The sequence below is a fragment of the Metopolophium dirhodum genome, chromosome 3 (genome assembly GCF_019925205.1).
Source record: "Metopolophium dirhodum isolate CAU chromosome 3, ASM1992520v1, whole genome shotgun sequence".
Taxonomy (NCBI): domain Eukaryota; kingdom Metazoa; phylum Arthropoda; class Insecta; order Hemiptera; family Aphididae; genus Metopolophium; species Metopolophium dirhodum.
Genome location: NC_083562.1, coordinates 35,033,621 through 35,056,038, shown reverse-complemented (window position 1 = coordinate 35,056,038; position 22,418 = coordinate 35,033,621). Strand labels below are relative to the sequence as shown.

The 22,418-nt window shown below is 32.7% G+C and overlaps 2 protein-coding genes across 2 annotated transcripts; one reads left to right on the top strand and one right to left on the bottom strand.

The window, feature by feature from the left end:
• The first annotated feature begins 4,727 nt into the window (after window positions 1–4,727).
• Window positions 4,728–9,706, top strand: LOC132940651 (zinc finger MYM-type protein 1-like). Its single transcript, XM_061008362.1, has 4 exons — window positions 4,728–4,860; window positions 4,931–5,036; window positions 7,135–7,221; window positions 7,318–9,706. Exons 1-4 carry the CDS (start codon window positions 4,728–4,730, stop codon window positions 9,605–9,607), a joined length of 2,616 nt encoding a protein of 871 aa, XP_060864345.1. The 3' UTR covers window positions 9,608–9,706.
• Window positions 9,707–17,463: 7,757 nt separating this feature from the next.
• LOC132941740 (uncharacterized) lies at window positions 17,464–20,603 on the bottom strand. The gene is made up of 2 exons (XM_061009888.1): window positions 19,919–20,603; window positions 17,464–19,036 (listed from the first exon to the last, which is right to left on the bottom strand). The coding sequence occupies exons 1-2, from the start codon at window positions 20,312–20,314 to the stop codon at window positions 18,707–18,709; spliced, it is 726 nt and encodes a 241-aa protein (XP_060865871.1). The 5' UTR covers window positions 20,315–20,603; the 3' UTR covers window positions 17,464–18,706.
• Window positions 20,604–22,418: the final 1,815 nt, after the last annotated feature.

The following is a 22,418-nucleotide window of genomic DNA, read 5'->3' as shown; positions in this document are numbered from 1 at the left end:
ATAATATGTAATAATGCAGCACTGCAGTGCACGACATTTACGGGTTCATACGACAATACAATAATATGACTTATGAGATAAACTAATATGTAATAATGATAAATTATAATGATAATAATAATAGGGCATCCGTTCGATTGGCCAGCCATAAATGCATTTATTTAATATATTCATAATTATTATCAATTTAACTCGATAAACGATGAGCGGCGCCTCTCGGACGGGGAGATAATTATTGTTTTAGTAGTGGGGGGGGGGGGAAAGGCAAAAAAATATGTTCTGCTCGATGCCGCCGAATCAGACGGTTTTAGCGGTGTATTTTATTTCTAGAGGTTATAATGTGTCTAATACCATCCATTATTAGTTGTGCGATAATAATTTATTATTCGTATGGTATTGCCGACGGATGTGATAAATTTCTGAAGAAAGTGCCGTCGAGTACCCAACACAAGGAATGTATATTATAATAAATGAGAGCGCGCAAGAAAAAAGGCAAAATCATGCTTATAGCATTATAATCCACGTTATAGTAGCACGCCGCTATTATTTCGGTAAGTCGAGTGTAATAATTATTATCAGTTTTCGTTTATCTGTCAGCATTATTATACGACGCGTACGCCATACATTCGGCGGGACGGGTAGTTTAAGTAGTGTATTATTACCGACCGGGAAATGATTTAATCTAACGAAAACGAGAAGGATTTTCAATTTGATAATTCATCTGAAAATCTCGACAATGGTACTCGAAGTCGATTTTTGCCTGAAATTGGTCGCAAATCGTAATAGTGCTATATACTATAAGTTGCCTAGTAGTAACAGGACACATACAAAGTCGGCCAAACAAAATGGCAAAAAAGGCAGCGGCCTAGGGCGGCACTGTGGTCTATAGTTAATTTTCACTCTAACTACGAAAATTCTTTTGCGGAAAATGTATTTGTAATTGGGGGGCACTCAATTTTAAATCAAATAAACCTAGCAAATTAAGTGCCACGGAAAGAAACATTTACTAGATAAACTATATAAATTAAATTATATCAATTAGTTATCATATTTTAAGTTTCTAGTATGTTTAGACGTATAGTGTATATATTATTATTATTTAGATATAATGGCGTCTGACATAGACAATATTTTATCGGAAACTATTAAATTAAAAAAAATAATTCGCAGTGTCATGATGCATTAGATATTGAGACTTCTATTCCACGCAAGCTGAATCCATTCACCCGCGAAATAAGAAAATTGTTTTCTCGCGAACAACACGATGAAGCTATATATAATTGTTTTTAAAAACTAAGTTTAAATTTGAGCTACACTCTTACATATTATTATAGTGGCGGGTCCAGTGTTTAATTGGAGGGGCGGGGGAAGGCAAAATTGCAAAACAATTTACAACATGTTATTCATGTATTATTTATTAGTGCACGTGAAACGTTGAACTATTGAAAATGTACAATATTATATGAGTAATAAGATAACACTTAGGTACTAAATTTCTAAATATTGTCATTTGTCATGAACTCATTACTGTCATGAGTCGAGTTGCATATTATTACGTAATTACTTTTATCGTATCTACTGAACGTTTGAACGGTCGCATAATGCTAGGTAGTCCAGTCAATATAGAATTGTCACCAGAACTATGATAAAGAAACGTAGGTAATTACTAATGTGATATTATTAGACTGGCGAGAAACTATCAGAACTGAGAGTTTTCGTAAACTTATAATTTAATTTGATATATTTTGAATGTTTTATTTGTATTATTTTAACGTCCCTTTAGGTGTTATATGTATATAATGTGTTTATTTCATAATTGTATATAATGCATGATATGTAGGTACCCAGTGCTAGAATTGGGAAAAATTAAGTAGAGGAGCTCAATTCAACGATTTAAAAACTGGGTTCCAGGGGCGCAATTATACTCAACACCCCCCCCCCCCCCCCACGCCTGCCTTACATACATTTTGAATACCACTTTTCAGCAACACATTTTGAATTCCAAATAGGTATAATAATATATATAGATAGCAATATCTACGTCATATTATTATATATTGTTACAATAGAAAAAAAATTAATAATAATCTACTTGTTTATTCAATATACTAAATAGATAACAAAATTAATAATTATTGTTTTTGATTCAAAAGAGACCACGTATTTTGATAAGTATAAAAAAATGTTTAATTTAAAAATTCAAAAACACCGATAAATGATAACCAGAACTGAAACTGATAACATTTCATTCGGAACACGATTTAAGATAGTACTAGCACACATCAGTTTATGTGCCTTAGATAATATACTTGTATTGTTGACTGTTTTATAATAAGATCTATGATCTGTGCTAACTACTGACTATATAGGCAAAGCACAGGGTGATATAACTAATTAATTAATAAACTAATATCAAAAAAAATTTTGTTATGAAAAGTAGTAAAACTTGTTACATAATTGACATCAATTGAAATCCACATTTTAATAAAAATTATTTCGGACATTAGTTTGTACCGTCCCCCCCGTTCAAGTAAAAAAAAAACAGTAGGGGTACGCAAAAAAAAAATAAAAATAGTAAGGGATCTCCGTCCCCCTACGCACCCCCCCCCCCCCCCAAATTCGAGCACTGTATAGGTACCTATAGTGTATAATGTTGGACGTTTATTATAAATATACAACACGTCGTATTTTTTTCATTACTTTTATTTTAATATTTCATTTTCCTATATCCCCCCCTCCGGCCTCCAACAAATTAATTATTGGACAGGGGCAGCGTAAATTATATTTTATAGGGCGGCAAAAAACCTAAAGCAGGCACTATAGTGGGTATAGATGGGAAATTCGATGCATTGAAAAAATCGTGTAATTTTATGGCGTCAGTACAATGGTTCGTCATTTTTAACATAGGTATAATACTCCATGGTCCGCGAATAAACCAACTGTTATTAATATTTATCAGTTCGGTGCTGTACGACACTATACATATTATAAGCTACCCGCCACACGTGTAGTGGCAATCGTGTGGCTGAACGCGTTTAATAAATTTACTGTAAATAATAATAATATTAATATCAATTATTACGCATACAAATAAATAGAGATGGTCGATCGAGTACGTTATACATTTATATATATTTGCATTTTGCACGCATGCATATGATGCAGTCGCATATAGGTTGCTAAGACACGACGAAATTGGTCCGCGTCGTGCTCGCCCGTGCCGGACAGAGAACGACAAAATAACAATAACTTACTGCAGCTCCGACTATGGAATTATTCATATTTCTTATTAGCTATTACTGACTTCGCCTGAGGTGACGTTTAGGTAAGTACAGTATAGGTACCTATATTATGTATATACAATACAGTATGAAATAAATAAGTATAAAGTTAAATACATACATTTGGGTGCCATTTTGGATATCACATATTATTATATTAGCATATTATATATACACACACCGACGGTGGCGTATCCAGAATTTTTTTTTTTCGATGGGGAGGGTTTCAAAAAAGATACAGGCCAACTATACTTACCTATACATAAGTACACCTATGACCTATACCTATTCTACCACATACCTATACCTATAATAGCTTATGTTAATTATTTAAATTTACATATAAAAAAACAGTATGCAGCTATTACGCCAGACTAAATTCGTCACAAAAACAAGTAAGTATATAATAATATATTAATGTGTACATAATGCATATGATAATTCTTAATCAACTATAAGTCATAACTCATAAGTGAATATTAGTCATATTATAAGCATAACTTATAGTGTACTTATATAAAACTATAAAAGACTCGCCGTCGAGTCACCTTTTACAATATGAAATGAATGTATTATAATACTGTACAAGCATGTCTTATAAGCTAAGTAGATTCTGAGCGTATAAGATATTATATGAATTACAGTGGCGGCGCCAGGGGTGGGCCAGGGTGGGCCCGGGCCCACCTTAAAAAGTCTCGGGCCCCCCCTGTGGCCCACCCAAAAAATTAAATTTAATCATATTAGAATACTAAAAAATATCTCACGAATAAATCATGATTTAGTAAAATATGAAAGTATTAAGTCATAATAAATGGCGTGAACAACATTTTGAATGGGTTGAAAACTTGAAAACTATGCACTATGCTTGAAAGCCTCATAGATAACGTGTATTTTCCAGCGGCTGAATACGAAAATAATAAATTATACTTATTAGTTATTGTTAAATATTAATCTATGTTATTAATAATTTTGTTGAAAATTCCATGAACTACGCCAACTGTGGGCTTAGAATGCTTAGATTATTAACCAACTATGATAAAGAAAATACAAGGGAAAACATTCTATTTTTAGATACTTTTGAAATATTGCATTGTCTTGTGAGTTGTAACTTGTAAGAATCAGTAACAGTTTTATCGACGGCGATGCGCGAGGTACTGTTATCTACAATTTACTGTATATTTTTAATTTTGTAAAACCGTTTATTCGTGTATGTAGTTTATACTATTCTATGTTTTCCATTTTGTGGTCATTTGACAGTTGATTTTGTTCTTGATTGTTACTAAACTGTTGTTTAAGGTATTTTACTACTACGATTTTTCGGTATTTTACAAAGTAGTCAAACAATTCAGCTACGACTTTTTATTACTTATTCATTGTTATTTATAATTAACATTTATTAAATCAATATTTAATTAATTAATTATTTAAACGTTTTTACTCGTCGTCATGTCAGAAAGCAATATCGAAAATGAGACTATCAAAACAAAAAACGTCAGATCTATAAAATCTTTTTATTTTGCGCCTAAAAAGATAAAATTGGAAGTAAACAAAGCATCTAATTTTGATTCTTCTTCTGATGGTAAGTTTTTTAAAATAAATATTATGAGAATTAATAATTAATATTAAATCAAACCTAATGACCATTTTAGCAATAAATTCGAAAACTACAAATGTAAATAAAAATATTCATCATTCGACTGTAATGACGATTGAACATGATACAACTAATGCAGAGTTTTCAAAATCATTTAAAAAGTGAGTTGACAATTTTTTTCCAAATGATTTTTGGTATAATATATTATGTTATTATTTATAACTAAGGCTGTGAATTTAATGCACTATAAATCTTAAAAATTCATTAAAAATATCAAAAAAAAAAAAAAAAATGCAATATAAAATGCCAAAAATGATAGAATATTATACATTAGTACATTATATTTTACATGCATAAAAATGTGTTTATTTAATAATAAAAAGGTGGGCAAGTGGATGTCGCTCTGCTGTACTGTAGGTTACAAGTGGGTCACTGTATAATGGATGGTATTAAATTTGAATTCAATGATATATCATTGTATAAGAAAAACGATTCTGAGTGGAGACGATATGTCAGTCTAGGTATAAGACATATTATACACTTATCTATGGTATTAAAAAAAAAATTGACCTATAATAAATTCCAAATTAATCATATCACAATATCCATTAGGTACATATAACGCGTTATACATCAACAACAAACCGTGATACTATCATCATAATATATCGATGAAAATATTACAAATTAGAAGTTTCAAGTGCCCACGAATAATATTATACAATCACAACAAAATAACTAAAATAGTTATTCTAGGTTTTTATGTAATTTCGTCCAAATTTGAACTTAAAATGACTATACAAATAAACTGTGCTTGTGTATTTTTTAGATTTTTTGGTAACCGAATTATCTATTTACATGGAATCTTGTTTTAAATTTTCAATCCTTAGCTATAAAAACTGAACATTTTATAATTTATTAATTACAATGGTTGATAATTTTCGAGATTTTGATAAATTCTGTCCAAATTTGATCTTTAAATGCTTATAAAAAAAAACTGTGCCTATGTATTTTCAATATTTTTCAACTGCTATTGTAAAAATATATCAGGAGTCTTGTATTAAATTTTTTACACTTTTTGGCCCAACAGATAAAACTTTATTGATATTTATAGAAAAAAAAACTAAAAAAATTGAAAACTGAAAATGCCCGTAAACAGCTCAAAAAGTGTCAAAATATTTTCAAAATTGTATGGTGTATAGGAAATGCTAATATAAACATTCAGTGAAATTTTCATGTATCTACAGTTATTCGTTTTTGAATTACAAGAAAATAAGGAAATCGGTACATGAGAAATCGAGTGAATATCTAATGTTGTAAAAATATGAATTTAAAACGCTCATAAAAATTTAATTTGACTTTCTTGTAGAAATTTTTTTTTTGATAAAGTTAGACAAACTTATGAGGAATCTTGTATTAGATTTTAAAATCTTAGATTTAAAAAGAAAATTTTTTATGAATTTCTAACTCAAAATAATTTGCAAATTTTCGTGATTTTTCCGTATTTTTTCAAGATTTGAACTTTAAACGTGTATAAAAAAAAAACTGTGACTAAGGATTTTTAATTTTTTTCATCTGCCTTTGAAACAATAACCTAGGAGCCTTCTATTAAATTTTCAAGCTTTTTTACCCAACAAATAAAATTTTATTGATATTTATAGAAAAAAAATTTAAAAAAACTGAAAACTGACAATGTCCGTAAACAGTTCAAAAAAAGTCAAATTATTTTCAAAATTGTATTGTGTATAGAAAATGCAAATATAAACAACCAGTGAAAATTTCATGCATCTACGGTCATTTGTTTTAGAGTTACACCAATAACCAAAATCGATTTTGTTAAAAATCGATTTTGCGTAAAAATTCCCGTTTTTCCTTAATTTTTTCTTTTGTTTTTCACATCGCTTTTGAAAACTACTGGGAAATTAAAATTTTGACCTCCCCAATGCACCAACGATATTCACTTTCCCATCGAACAAGATACTGAAGTCGAAAATCGAAGCATTATTTCGACTACTTATCGTGTACACAGACACAAAAATAAAAAAATAAAAAAAAAAATAAAAAAAAAAAATAAAAAAAAAAAAAAATAAAAAAAAAAAACACACATCATTGTAAAATCAATACATTCATCGTTTCACTCAGAATCTAAAATATTAATTGAATTTAAATTTTGTATAATGCTATTCACCTTAAACATTTTTCAAATAAAATAAACCGTACTATAGTTTATAACATACCATTTAATTTGAACTTGTTTAGTAATACAAATGAACAACCTAATCAAGAACTTGAAAAATCAAATTATTCATCTTCATCTAGTACCTGTAGTAGTGTTGACTTATGCAGGTAAATTAATCATACCTTTAATAATTATTAATTAATACCTAATGTTTAATAGCTTACTTAGGAATTTATATTGAATAATTTTTTTTTTCAATCTAGTTCAAGCTATGAAAGTGCTGATGAAATTGATGAATCTATTTTTACAAACTGTGAACCAGAATTAGAGTACATAGTCAAGCCTCAAAGCCTTCGTACAGTTCCTGGTCCTTATGATATTTCACAAACCATCGATGAAGAGCCATATCAACCAAATTTAAAGAACTATCCTAAGACTACCTATGGTACTGGCCGGACAAAGAGGACCAGAAGTTTTCAATTTTGTTGGTATGAGCAATTTAAGTGGATAGAATATAGTCAAAGTGAAAATGCTGTATATTGTTTTCCTTGTAGGTTTTTTTCACTTAAACAAAAGAACGATAGTGATAGTATGTTTATAAGTACAGGTTACACTAATTGGAAAAATGCAATGTCTAGTAGGGGTTTTTTGAGACATGATAATAGTGATGAACATAAAAACTGTACTATTTCATGGGTAGAATTTAAAAAAAACAAATTAAACAAGACTTCAGTGTTATCAAAATTAAATAATCATCATGCTAGTATTGTAATTGAAAATAAAAAATATATGGAAGCAATAATAATTTCTTTAAGAATGTTAGCTATTCAGGGTATTGCCTTCCGTGGACATCTTGAAAATGAATCTAGTATAAATCAAGGAAATTTCTTAGAGTTGATGAAAGTTATTTCTCTTTTTGATAATGTTGTTAAAAAGAAAATTAATGGCCCAAAAAATGCTAGGTATCTTCATCATTCAATACAGAAAGAATTAATTCACATCATGGCTAGTATGATAATAAATAAAATATCTTCTGAACTAGACAAATCTATGTATTTTGCAATAATGATAGATGAAACTAAGGATATTACAAAAACTGAACAATTATCAGTTGTCGTTAGATATTATTATAACAATGAAATTAAAGAGCGATTTTTAGGGTTTACTCCACTAAAAAATTTAGATGCAAACACATTATTTAATCATATTCAAGTAAAATTAAATAAATGTAAGATTGATATAAATAAATGTGTTGCACAGACATATGATGGAGCTAATGTTATGAGAGGCTCAATTAATGGAGTTCAAGCTTTATTTAAAAATAAAGTTCCTCATGCTGTTTATATTCATTGCCACAATCATCGTCTTAATTTAGTTCTTGTAGATGTAGCAAAAAATGTTGATGAAGTAAATTTTTTCTTTAATTTTTTACAAGATTTATATAATTTTATATCTGGATCTTCAATTCATTCTAAGTTCATTGAGCTTCAAAAACAAATTTTAAAAATTCCAAAACCAATTGAACTTAAAAGATTATGCCTTACTCGTTGGTCATCTCAAATTCATACATGTCGAGCTGTTAAAGCTACTTTGGAAGTTATACTGTTGTTATTATATAAGATTTCAAATGAAAAAAGTATGCGTTCCTCAGAAGCTACTGGTTTACTTAAGAACATAGATTTTAAATTTATATATTTATTACTTTTTTTTAATGATTTACTTTCCCAAATTAACTTGTTGACCAAATATTTACAAGATAAAAATGCTGATATGGCCAAAGCAATTATATTAATGAATTCTCTTAAAGAACATTTTTGTGAAATAAGAAATGATCTAAGTTATCATTCAAAATTATATAGTGAATCCAAATTAATGGCAAATAAATTAAATATAAAACACCCTTCTGCACAAAATAAAGAAAAAAACAGAGTTAAAAAATTACCCAAACATTTGCAACAATTTATAGTTGAAGGTAGTTCATTGGAAAGTTCAGTATTAGGTTCAGAAACTGATTTTCGAAAAAACCTTTATTTAATTATTATAGATAAAATCAATGCTGAACTAAGTAAAAGATTTTCTAATAATGAAGATTTATTGATAGGAATTAGTGTATTGGACCCAAGAAATAGTAATTTTTTGGATAAAAATCTTATTCATCCATTTGCTTTATCTTATATGTGCGATATTGATTCTTTAGATTCTGAATTAAACATTATTAGAAAATCAATAAAACAATTTGAATTAAAATACCATTCTATAAAAACTATTTTTCAATTTCATAAATTTTTATTGGATTATCAATTAGCATTTTTTGAATTATATAAGTTATGTACTATTGCAATTACAATACCTGTGTCTTCAGCAGCATGTGAAAGAACTTTTTCATGTATGAAAAGAATTAAATCATATTTGAGAAATTCTATGCTTCATGACAATCTATCTAGCTTAAGTATAATTGCTATAGAAAAGTCTGAAGCAAAATCATTAAATATTGAGGATATAATCAATATTTTTGCTGAAAGTCATAATAATAGAAGAATTTTATTAAAATAAATTATTTATATTATTATGTATTTTATTGCTGTTTTTCTTAACTTACCTACATGTGTTATATAGGTACTTATATAATATATTATTATCTTATCGTTTTTATTATTTCCAATTAATTTTAAACAAATAATTAATATTAAAAGTTTTTAATTGTTTAATTTAAACTTTAAACAGTTGTTTTTTATTTTATCTTAAAATATTATATTTATTTATATAGTTTTTTTTTTTTATATATAATAAAATATGTTCATTGATTGTTTATTTAAATTGGTATTATTACATAATATAATGTTTATTGTCAGTTTAAAATATTTGTAGTTTTGTTTTTATGGTTATAGAAACTCAATTGTACTACAGTTTTATTGATGCATGATGGTGTAATTGGTATTGAGTGTAATTTTGGGTTAGGGAGTATAAAAATTAAAAAGTGTTTACATAAATATATATTTTGTTAGGAAATAAATACTATTAATACATGTTTACGAATCATTGTTTTATAGTAAGTTTACACGATGTACTGTAAAAAAATTGAAAAATTGGAAGTTGACCCTCCCCATCCCCCCTCTGCAAAAGTGCCTGTCGTCAATATTGTTTTTATATATGTATCAAGTCAACAATTTGGCCCTCCCTAAAAAATTTGGGCCCCAGCCTGGCCCACCTGGTATTAAATTTCTGGCGCCGCCACTGTATGAATACAATAATGATGTGTGTTTTTTATTTTTGTGTCTGCAGTAGACGCTTTTTCTAGTAGGTATAGAAAAAGCGCTCTGATAATCGACTTCAATAGAAGTTTCTCGTAACAAATTACATCTAGTATTATATTAATTGGTACATTTTGGAGGTAAAAATTGATAATTCCCAGTACTTATTAAAATAATAATAAAAATACGAACATTTGTTGAAATAACCTATTGGTTACCAAAAGGTTAGTCCGTCCTCGTGCAGACGCTTTTTCCATCGTACGCAATGATTTATCATTGAATTCATATAACATGTCATCCATTACAGTGCCTCTACTTACAATGCGAGGTACATTATTGACTCTTACGCTGTATATATCAGAGCGGTTACCTGATTTTCCCATTTAATTGTTAATTTTTTTAAATTTGAGTTCTGATAAATGTCTACTTTTGACCGACTACAATTCGCTACCGCAGAAACCTTCCTCAAAGTTGATAATGAACAACTTTTTTATACTAAAAAAAAGTATATCTTCAGAGATAAAACAAAAATACTCACGTACCATTACGAAATCAATACGTTTATCGTTCCGCTCGGGATCTAAAGGTATATATAGTGTCCCAAACTCCCAACAACTGTCATAATGGAAAACTGGAAAAAAGGAACAAACTTCGTGAGCAAAGCGATGACTGCTCTAATTTTACTGGGCTTTGAGTAAATGTATATAATGTACCTATCATGTATTGAAATGGTGTCACTGCATATTATACTCGCACAAACACAATTATATATGTATACGACACGAATCACAGCAGAAATATTATATTTTGCAGACAAAAAAAAAAGACATCTGAAAATATGATATAATGATAATTAATAATTATAGTAAAATCGTCGGAGGTCTCACGTCCGTTAAAAATCGAAATGAGAATCGTGTCATCGTGGGCGTTCATTCAATTAAAAGGCACTATAAGTGACATATTTTTTTCATCTAAAAATTTATCACGTAGGTATACTATTTATAATTTTAGCATTAAAATGGCACGAGCAGTGAGAGAGCTGAGATCTTACATCGATTAAATTAACAAGTAAACCTATTGAAAAAAAAAATTGCAATAGATGTCACCCGTGACTTTGACATAACAAGGAAGCGTGTAATTAAAATTACATTTTGTTTTTGCATTCCCGTAATATTCAAAAAAAAGCAACTTGACGCCTTTTTGATAAACGGCCGCGACATTTTAACGCTGTTTTTTCTTTACAGAAATCCTTTGAACAGAAACGTAGCTATACAAAGTATCCTCATGCAATTAGCGCAAAATATATTGCGGACGAGCGGACGTATAAGTGTGTATATATTGCGGCCGCCACTGCAGCTAGCGAATGTGTGAGATTATGGCCAGAGCACTGTATAATATAATAACTGACGACCACTATTAAAAAATTCCAACTGATAAAAATTAAATTTCAAAAAATATCGAATCACGCATAATAATATAATATTGTATGTATAGATAATACCTACATATACATGATGTGTACATATTGTCGGGTGGCACTACTGAGTGCTCTCCCTCATCTGTCAGTCTCGCTATGTAAATAATATCTTAAATCAAAATTACTTATTGTTCAGATGTTGTTATAGATTGTAATTAAATATAGTTTTAATAAAAAAAATATGTACATATTTTTATTTCGGCCATTTTTCGGGTGAAATGCATAATAAAACGTTTACCTCAAATTCAAAACCGCAGTGGACACGGGCAGAAACGATGAATTCGCACGGTCCGAGAATGAACATAAAAGAAAATAATAAAAAAAACTATAATTACTCCGTTTGGCCGGCATTGGGTAAAATAAAAGTTATCGTACCGTTGTGTAATCAAACAGCTGTGGACGATGGGAAAACGAGAAAACGAGAGCTGCGACTGCGTTTCACTGCAGCTACTATAAGGCGGGAGTGTCAGCGAGTGATATCGCAGTATACTTTTATGTGGAAAATGACTTATTCTATGATACGCGTCTTAAGGGACACGCGGAAAATCAAATTTAATTTTGGCCACGCATTTCATTTGTTTTTCGGTCGGCTCGTACGCGTAGTATAAAAGCACGACTCAAGGCCCAGACCAGGGCCGACTCAAGTGAAAATAGTGTACTAGGAGAAAATACAATTTTACCGCCCCTGAAATTATAATATTATAATATATAATTTTTTCGAAATGCCGCCACCCTATATATACTAAAGTGCCGCTCTAGGCAGGTGCCTATAGCTCGCCCATAATACCTCGAGCCGGTTCTTGCCGCGCCTATTATACGCGTAACTGTGTAGATGCAAATATTTTTGTAAAACTATAATTTGTCAAACGTGTGCGTTATATGCCATGTTATAATCGCCCGCGACCGATTCACTGCAGGAGACGCGATATTATAATATACAAAACGCGACGGTCCAAGCGCAACTTGGGACATTTTTCTGGGGTGGGAGGGGGGAGGGGGAGGCTAGAATTGCAGTATATCAACAGCACAGACCCCCGATTATTATATTTTAAACTAAAATATGGTTAAAAAAAAACACCGGGGGAGGGTCACAGATAAAACTGGCTGGAGCCTGCAGAGTGGTTAAGCCATCCCCATTTAATTGTGCCTATGATGCGCAACCATGTTGGAAATTGATATTATTTGTGCACAGTCGTGTATAAAATATTATGTGGTAACGAAGGAATTAATTTTGATGGTCTAGTGTGTTACATATTATATTATTATAATATAATTGATGGCACCGTAAAAAAACGAGGTTTTGTTCCGCGAGCTAAAACTGTATACCTTATATATATATATGCTCGTCTTGTGCACATAATAATATATAATAATATTACAGGCGTATTATACACACTTGACACTCCGGAAAGAGGCGTCGGAGGGCTTTGCTCCCACTTCCACCTATATGACCACCCGAAACGCTGCACCGACAAACGCGGGTAGGTGAGATCTTTTGCGACCAGGGTATTCTCGAAACTGCGCAAACCGCCACTTCAGGATTGATAATACGCGTGCAGGTTTAAACGACGACACATTCACGTTATTATTTTAGAGCCCGATGATGAATATTCTATAATATACATGATATTTTATATAATTTTAAAATCGAAGCACAGATTAAAAGCGCATCGACGGTTGACTTTTACACGGTCGATAAGTTTTCCAGACCTCGGGTACATAATAATATAATTATAACTGTATAAATATCACACTGTATAGGGTCTGCACGGTTTGCAATGTTCGTGTATTATAAATACGAGTACGGTGTACACTGTACATATTATTATGTCGTAATTTGTGTTATTAATTATTATTATATCATATACGTCTTTACACGTGTGTGTGCATATACGTGATTATTAATTTATTATTCAGAGGAAAATAAAACTCGATAAACCTGTTGAAAATGAATACAAATGAAATAACATTCTCTTAACCCAACGTCGAGATAGGTAGTAACAATATCGCGGGGATAGGCAAACGACAATTTTCCGATTACTTAATTTGAGGGGGGGGGGGATAATAATAATAATTTCCTTATTATTATAATAATTGTTTAGCAAGTTGAAAAATGAAAATAGTTCGATTTATCGTCAATTTGTTTCATCTCAAATGGAATAAAATGCATCTAATATTATGAAAATAGTGTTTCATTGGAGAGATGCGATTCTAATGAATGTATTACTAACTATACTAGTAGGTTTGACGTTTGTGATATGGAATAAACATAGATATCTATATACACTATATCTTTATAACAAGTGGCAGGTTAACAATCCATATGATATATCATATTGTAAGGTACCTAATAATAGTTCGAAAAACGACGGACAAAACGTACCTACCCATACACAATTCACTGATAACATTCGATTATTAGATACCGATAATTTCTATTGATATGTAACCTCCTGATGGGTGTCCTTGATCAAATATAAAACATGTTGGTAGATTAAACTACCTATAATTACTATGACATCACGATATTTTGTCTATGCGCAGTGTGTAGAACACGATGTAACAATTAATGTTGTTTCGCGTAAATGTTTCCATTTTGCTTTTTTTTTTGGTTTACAATTTGCGATTGTTTCATAATTGCCGCCAAACGAGAAAACACCATGAAGGCCGCTGTGGGTTACTTTGTTTTTTGTTTTGTCCGGACGTGTATGTAAGCTCGGCATTGAACAGACCGTTTTTTTCACACAATGTACACGACGCAAATCGTTATTATTTATTATATTAGTTCTATTTTATAAAGCAAACGAAATGCGGTATCGGGAAAGCTTGACATTTCGATTTAAAAACCAAACGGCACGGCGAAAATACTTAATTTAAACTCAAAGAAGTCTGAAGTCGACGGTTGTATTATGACTTAATGAGCTTATCGAAAAAGTATTTCGGTCCTTTTTTTTGCCGTGCGACTGCGGCAGACTTCGGAAAAATATACACTTCCAACACGTCGACGCCGCACGATATGTCGACTATACATCGCTCTGTATCGAAATTTCATCGCCAGTCAATTATACGGCTATTATTGTTCACAATGGGCGTACCGAGCACCAACGTGCGTCGACGGCGTGAGTAAGTGACTGAGGAGAAGGGAATTAATCCTGGCAAATTGTCATATTATATTATACACAATCTCGTCCGTTCGTTCGACGACGGTGTTTCGACAAAACAACCAACCATACTCGCATATCATAACGAGAGAAATTGTACGAATTATTATATAGTATACCATATATATATATCTATATACAACACGCGCATAACAATACAATATTCCCCTACAATGTACCTGCCTATACATCATAATAAGGCTTTCGAATTTTTACGCATTTCAATGGGCGGCAAATATATCATAGGTGTACACGGAAAGAACTCGCGTGGGAGGCGGCCAGTATATTACTTATATATCGAACACCATTTTGGTACACAATCTGACTATTACATTATAGTGAGCTGCAGCAGTTTATTAGTACAAAGCTGGACGCTATACGTTTTTGGCTGGATAGTGTTGTAAAAATACAACTTATTTATTTAAACGGGTATAATGTGAATTTGAACATTTTCTTTTTTTTGTTCAACTGTTGGTGAGTTCCAGTAAAATGGTTCAATCTCTATTATACGCATTTACAAATTTGTTTATTTTGTAATGTCAATTTTTAAACAACTGCTTTATTCGGAAGTCCATATTTAGTAAATTTCCGAAAATATTCACTCAACCGTCATCATGATTCTTCTTGGTGTACACAATACACCTATAATTAAATATAATGGAACATTTTGTTATATTTTATCACTTTTCAGTCATCACCCGTCGAGTCTTCGGTGTTAAAATTATTAAATAATACCGAACCCGAATGCACAAAAACTTTAAAAAGCTTATGAAGTAAATTACAATTCAAACTTCACGCTGAATAATAATATATAATACTATATAAAGGTAATTCAATTTCAGACAAAAATTATGTTATTTTTTTGCAGTTTTATGGAAAATAGAAATGGAAACCTTAAATATTCCGGATCAGAAAAACCAAATGTGATCGAAATATCTATTATAGAAACGTCGATTCGTAGAAAAATCAATAATAATAACTAATAATATCCTAATCGATATAACTAATATTTAAATCTTTGTTTTTTCCTCTTGTTCTTACCTATAAAGTACTAAGCAATACCATATTTTTATTTTTTATTAAGTTATAAGATAATATTTAAATTTTAAATTGTTGCGTCGTTGTTTCATCAAATTACTTTTTTGCAACATGTATTACGACAGAAATACTAAAGTTTGACTTACAGTTTTAAATCTAAAGTACAAAATTATTTTTGTCTACTAAAAAATTCAGCCACTCTCCGATTGGCTATAAGCCGTTATGAGAACCAATAGAATCGAAGAACAATCCAACACCAGTTTATATCAACACGATTGTCGTGCGTGTTTCAAATCCATTGGGTCAACGACGTGTTAGATAACGTACCTATTATATTATTTTACTCTTTTGAAACTCCTTTAGGTAAGTACTTACGACTTGTCAATGAGTATCAAAGGAGGGCTTGGATGTCGATGATTTTTTTATGTCTTAGAGCCGATGTTTTCTTACCTATCAAATGATTTTAAATATAGGTACAGATCGAAATAACCAAATCTTATATTTCTGTTTTTAGAAATAAATTAAGCGTTTTTTTTGTAATTTAGGTCATTTTTAACCATTTTCCTCTAATTAAAAGAAAAATTGCCACTTTTTTTTGTTAAAGGTTTATGACAAATTTACAATTAAAATAAATATACATTGTAAACTATTAATTTGATAAAAAAAATATAGTTTTTAAACAAAAAATAAATATACAATGATTTAGAAAAAGCATTAAGTATTTATAAATTTTTTATTTTTGTAACAACTTCTGAGTCTTATAGTCCATTAAGTGCGACATTAGTCTTTTTTATGTCGATCGAAATTCGAAAACGCAAGAAATTATTCAAAAATTTGATTCAATTTTATATATTATATAAATGATAAAATGAACCAACCACGGTGCTGAAAATGATGTACTATCGATCATTCGACGCTTCGCAAAATCTTAACCTATAATATAGGTACTACCTATATTAGGTATTCAAAAAAGTCCGTTCTCTCAAAAAGCCAAAAATATAATAATATTACGTTATCAGGAATCGGTTTAGATCCTTCGAAACACAGAGTAGGTACACATCGCATAAAGTTAACTTTCATTATACCTATAATTTGACGAACGTCGATAAACGTCTAGTTTCTTTCGTCATAATTATTATCGTTTGGTTTTCGTCGTGGTAGAAAAATTTAATGTCATAATGTCTGGGCATTTTTACTGTAAAAGTTATATATCCACGATCCATCACTAGCTCATACTATATAATATGAAGGTATTGATCTGTGAATAAAATCGTAAAAAGCTACATTAATCGGTGCATTTTTTTATTTATATTATAGGATATGATAAAATAATTATCGACGAGAACCGCGTTTGGACCGTTCTCGTCGTTGTTATTGTTGTTACTTGGGTCGGCTGTAATAATATTATCGGTCAAGCAATTAATAAAATATAAATAAATAACAATATTATGTTATGATGTAAAATTTAAAAAAAAAAATGCATTTAGTAATATATATTATATTATATTTAATACAATAAATAATGTACACGTCGGGGTATTAAATTAAAATAATATATATAATATTAAAAAAAAACATTGTCTTGTGTATATTTTATTGTCCGTCGATAAATCGAAAGTACAAAATACACACTGCAGTCATAAGAGGTATTTACAAACATTTTACAATACACCACCGGGAAATAAAACAATCGATTTTTACCTTTAGCAACGTGCTAAGTAGGTATACACTGTGATTGATGACTGATGACAACAATATAAAATATCGTTCTCCCGTCGTTCGGCGCCGGTCCGATTTCATACAAAACAAAATTCATCCAAAGGTAGGAGAGGTACCGGTAGAGGGGACGTAGGGGGGGGCACTAGTCGATAACGCGCAGATTCAGCGCCGAGATTACGGTCCCTATCGATTCGAAAACGTTCGCTTTGAAGTCGGCGCGGCGGCCAATTTGCGTAATGGGTATTTTTAGCGTCGCCTCAAGTCACGTCTCTGCGCGGGTTCGGATGCATGAAATAGAAAAACATTCCGTGGCAAAAAAAAATTCTCTGAATACTCGGCTCTACACTGTATCACAGACTGTGCGCGGTGGACTTCACCGAAGAGAGCGATCGTTCGAGCAACCTTTATATTTAACCATTTCGAGAAAACCGAAATGCCGAGCTGATAAATATTATACGAATGACGAACAAAACGATAACGGCTAAAAAAATCATGATAATACAAGTTAGGTTGTATTATGACCCACCTGAATATAATTAATAGTGCGTACGTTGCGGTCGGGTACGCCAACGTACATTCTTCCAACGCTGAATTTAACAGTTTTTTCACGATCGTAAACGGTTTGAATTTGATTGTTAATATTTTCTGAACACCTGGCAGGGAGGCGACCAGTGCATGGTGCACATTACGTATTATGATAATGTGCTGGGGACGTTCGACAAGCGAGCAGAAACCGGCTAAACGCAGCAGAAGCGTTTAGAAAGGTTTTTTTATTTATATTATAAATAACATTTTACACGCAAACCGTTCGCAGAGACGAAAACTATATGTAGTAATTTTTCTGGTCAAATAAAATGCCACACTGAAATCTAGAAAAATCGATGGTCCGTCGTTGATTACGAGTCGGTGGGAAAAAAAACACAATTTGTGTATACCTATAGGTACGTTCTGGATGGTTTAATTTCTAAGCGGCGTATACCTATTAGTTTGTGTACGACTGCCGTCGTCATCGCTGTTGTTCTAGTTGGTCGAGTTCCAAAAACTTGTACTTGACCAGAACGTCGTGAACTTCCTTCTGTGCCTGCACTGACAGCCGCGGTGGCAGTGTTTCCAGCGAGGTGGCAATGTACCTGGAGAATAGCTCGGCGGACGACTGCTGTCGCTCGTACATCAGCCTCTTGGCGAGCGGCGGTTCGTCCACCACCGAAGACGACGACGAAGGTCTCTTGGTCGGGTCGGCCGAGTCGTTGGCGTACGATGAGCCGTAGTCAAACGGTGCAGTGGTGTAGTTATTGGAACTCGCGGGGCAGCTGCTCTCGTCGGCGTAATCTATGGACTGGAAAAAAACGAGACAATGGCAACGTGAAAATGGGTAATATTTGGCTTACAAACTACTAAATAGTGAACCGCTGCTAACCGCTGCCGCATTATTAACTATCAAAGACATAATATTCTGCAGTGCATCAACACAATATAAACGTTATACTAATACCTGTTATTTTTTTTTTTTTGTACCGATTTTATTTTTACCTATACTGGTTTCATAACTCAGCTTAACGCGATAACGAAACTAAAGTGTTTTGTGCAGTGGTGGACAGTTATTAAACGATTGGTGAAATTAAATACTTTATTTTTAAATGCATTAAATACTTAGGTCATTATAATTGAATATTCATTATTAAAAAATGCACGACTGACAATATAGGGGTACGTTACTCTTGACAGGAAACCATTTTATTTCACCCGTAAGTCGCGTCCCATGCCTATATTGCGTGAACAATGGCAGTAGATATAATATACGAGTACACAAAACGAACCCAATCGTCGCTGTATATCGCACACAAAAACCCCAGACACAGCCAGTGGTTAGAAACATTTTGAGTCCGTCCGGCAGGGCAGTAGAACCCAAATGGTACGGTGAGAAATACCAACAATAGTGCGTTAACTGTTAATTGGGCAGTTCGGATTAATACCTTCCCAATAATTATTAGTACATACTTTTCGATTTTTCATATCTCATCCTATAACTGATATACCTAAATATTGATTGTCGATCGTAAAAATTATCTCAACGCCATATACCATAATATTCTACTCTTCAGTAAATAATTATTGTTCAACGGGGAAGAGATAAGGGCCTGCCGTCCGGTCTGCGACCTAAAAAAAAAACGCCGATCTTGGGCGCATGCGCAACCACCGGTGGAGGTTAATTACTCACCAGCATGTCGGCGGTGGACGGCGACGAGTACAGGCGTTTGACGGCCGCGCCGCCGATCATCGAGTCCAGTATGGAGAACCAGAGCAGCTTGGGCACGTACGGCGACGAGGCGTCCTCCTCCTCGGACTGGATGAGGTGCCGCTGCGCCGAGTCCTTGATCTTCTTCAGCTCCTGCAGGTACGTGGACCGGATGTTCTTGATCTTGCTGGCCACCTCGGGCACACCCAGCCCCTCGACGGACATGGCCTCGGCGATTCGCCGGTACGCCCGCAACCTCTCCGTCCGCTTGTTGTACGCCTCGTGCTCCTTGTCCCACAGCACCCGCTGGTCGCGGTACAGTTCGACGAACCGCAACGTCATCTTTTCGTTGAGCCGCACGTTGATGACGGACGACATATTGTTGCAATGTGTTTTCAATAATATTGTGTCGGGTGGCTACAATAATATAATAATATGGTTTTATATCTCCATCGCCCGTTGCGAGGGTAAAAAAAAACCGCCGAAAAATCGAGAAGAGGACGGAACGCAGAACACACCGGACCGGCACCTACGCGCTCTGCGGCCGCACTGACGCCAGTGCCGACGGGGGCGGGCGAGTGCTCGTCGAGCGTCCGTTTTGTGTGTACCTCTCCTACTCGTCTCGGTCGCTGGTTCCGCGGCAGAGCACAGTTTGTGTGTGTGTGTGTGTGTGTGTGTGGCGCACTGCCGCCGCCGCCGCCGCCGCCATCGCCGCCCGACAAGAGGAAAAAAAAAAAAATATAATGAATACACGACCGTCGATTATTTACACACACGCACACACTCACACACTCACACACGCACACACTCACACACGCACACGCACACGCGGTTAACATAATATATCATAACGTCATGAACATCGAGTGATACAGGGCCGGTTCTTCTTTGGGTTGGGTCGGAAACGTCCGGTGTCGGTTTTCGAATTTTTTTTTCAGCTCTCAATCGATACACTGACGACTATGACGCCGTTACACTTTTATTATGTCGTTCGTCGGGATTAAATCGTTTTTAAGACCGAATTTTCGCGGCCAACGACGACGGCCACCGTAGAGAATGAACACAATATTACGGCGGAACGAGGGGGAAAACTGGTTTCGGCCGCCGCCGCCGTCGCGCGTCGTCGAAAAAATATTATTCTCGCGGACGCGACATTATTTTATTATTATTTTAGGTTTTTTACAACGAAAAATGTTTCGGGTAACCCATGTGCATAATCCCGTGATCGACATCATTTTATCGTACAATAGTTTTTTGATCGACTACTATTTTTTTCCGGTACGTGGCTGCACCGATATTATTTTAAAATATTCACAACGATTTCGGAATCATTATGTTACTATGATATTATTATCATAGTAGGTATCATTTGCTTTGGCCTCCGTTAACCGTTTCGTTCTACGAGCCTCGCGTACGATAACGTCATGATAAAACTATAATACTATATTTTTTTTTACAATATTGTTGTGTGCACCGATAATATAGTATAGGCGTCGAATAAATAAAAATATGTGTCTTATAACAAACAGCGGGTATCGATTACACGCACCATTCGACCGTGTGTGCGGTTTTTCTTTCTAGACGTTCTCGAACCGAAAATTTATATTGTAGATAGCATTCCAAAGGTCCGTCTCGATTGCGAAATACTGATTTTGAATATTGTTTCATAATCACCGGATATTATAATAATATAAAGGCTTTTATACAAATATAATATTATACCGCCGAATTTGCGTGGCATTACCGCAGCGGAATATATTCACACAATGTCGAGTATACTATACCACTATAAAAACAACTTGTATGTTTTCAACGATATTGATTTTAATATTATCGAAAACAATATTATGTAATTTGTATACGATATCGTTTGCGTGAGCGAACGTCTGAAATATTCCGAATATTATTATCGTATAAAGAATTGGGAAGAATAAAATAAAAACCCTATTATGTATATTATGTATTTTTCGTCAAATTTTCTGACCCACAACTGCGTCATGTCGTGTACAGGTCACAATAAAAAAGCGATAATCTATATCTGTACGGACATATGCTAAAAATCTTTGTACTAATTATCGTACAATTGGAAACATACTTACGTATACACTTGGACATTATTATAATATCCAGGTAATGTATAAAATGAAATAATTTTTTCATAATATGGAAGTATCTATCTATAATATAGTCTCATATATTATAAAAATGACGAATAGATAAAAAAAATATTCATCTATATAAGCATGAACAAGATTCCTTGTAGTTTTATTTTTTAGCAGGTCTAGCTGGGATAGGTGTGCCTTTCTCTATTTTTAGTCATATTCGACCTTAATTAGTACAAAATGGTTTTAATTGGAGGCCACGTGACATAATAATTATTAATTAATCTCAAAAAAGAAAATATAGAAAAGTTAACGTTTGATTCGTAAGCAATTAAATTTAATAATTAAATATGTTATACACCTATGTATACATGTTATGA

Coding starts and splice junctions, on each gene's coding strand:
- LOC132940651 (XM_061008362.1), top strand. CDS start 4,728: ATGTCAGAAAGCAATATCGAAAATGAGACTATCAAAACAAAAAACGTC. Junction 5,037..7,134: donor TTTTCAAAATCATTTAAAAA/GTGAGTTGACAA, acceptor GAACTTGTTTAG/TAATACAAATGAACAACCTA. Junction 7,222..7,317: donor AGTAGTGTTGACTTATGCAG/GTAAATTAATCA, acceptor TTTTCAATCTAG/TTCAAGCTATGAAAGTGCTG.
- LOC132941740 (XM_061009888.1), bottom strand. CDS start 20,314: ATGTCGTCCGTCATCAACGTGCGGCTCAACGAAAAGATGACGTTGCGG. Junction 19,037..19,918: donor CGTCCACCGCCGACATGCTG/GTGAGTAATTAA, acceptor GTTTTTTTCCAG/TCCATAGATTACGCCGACGA.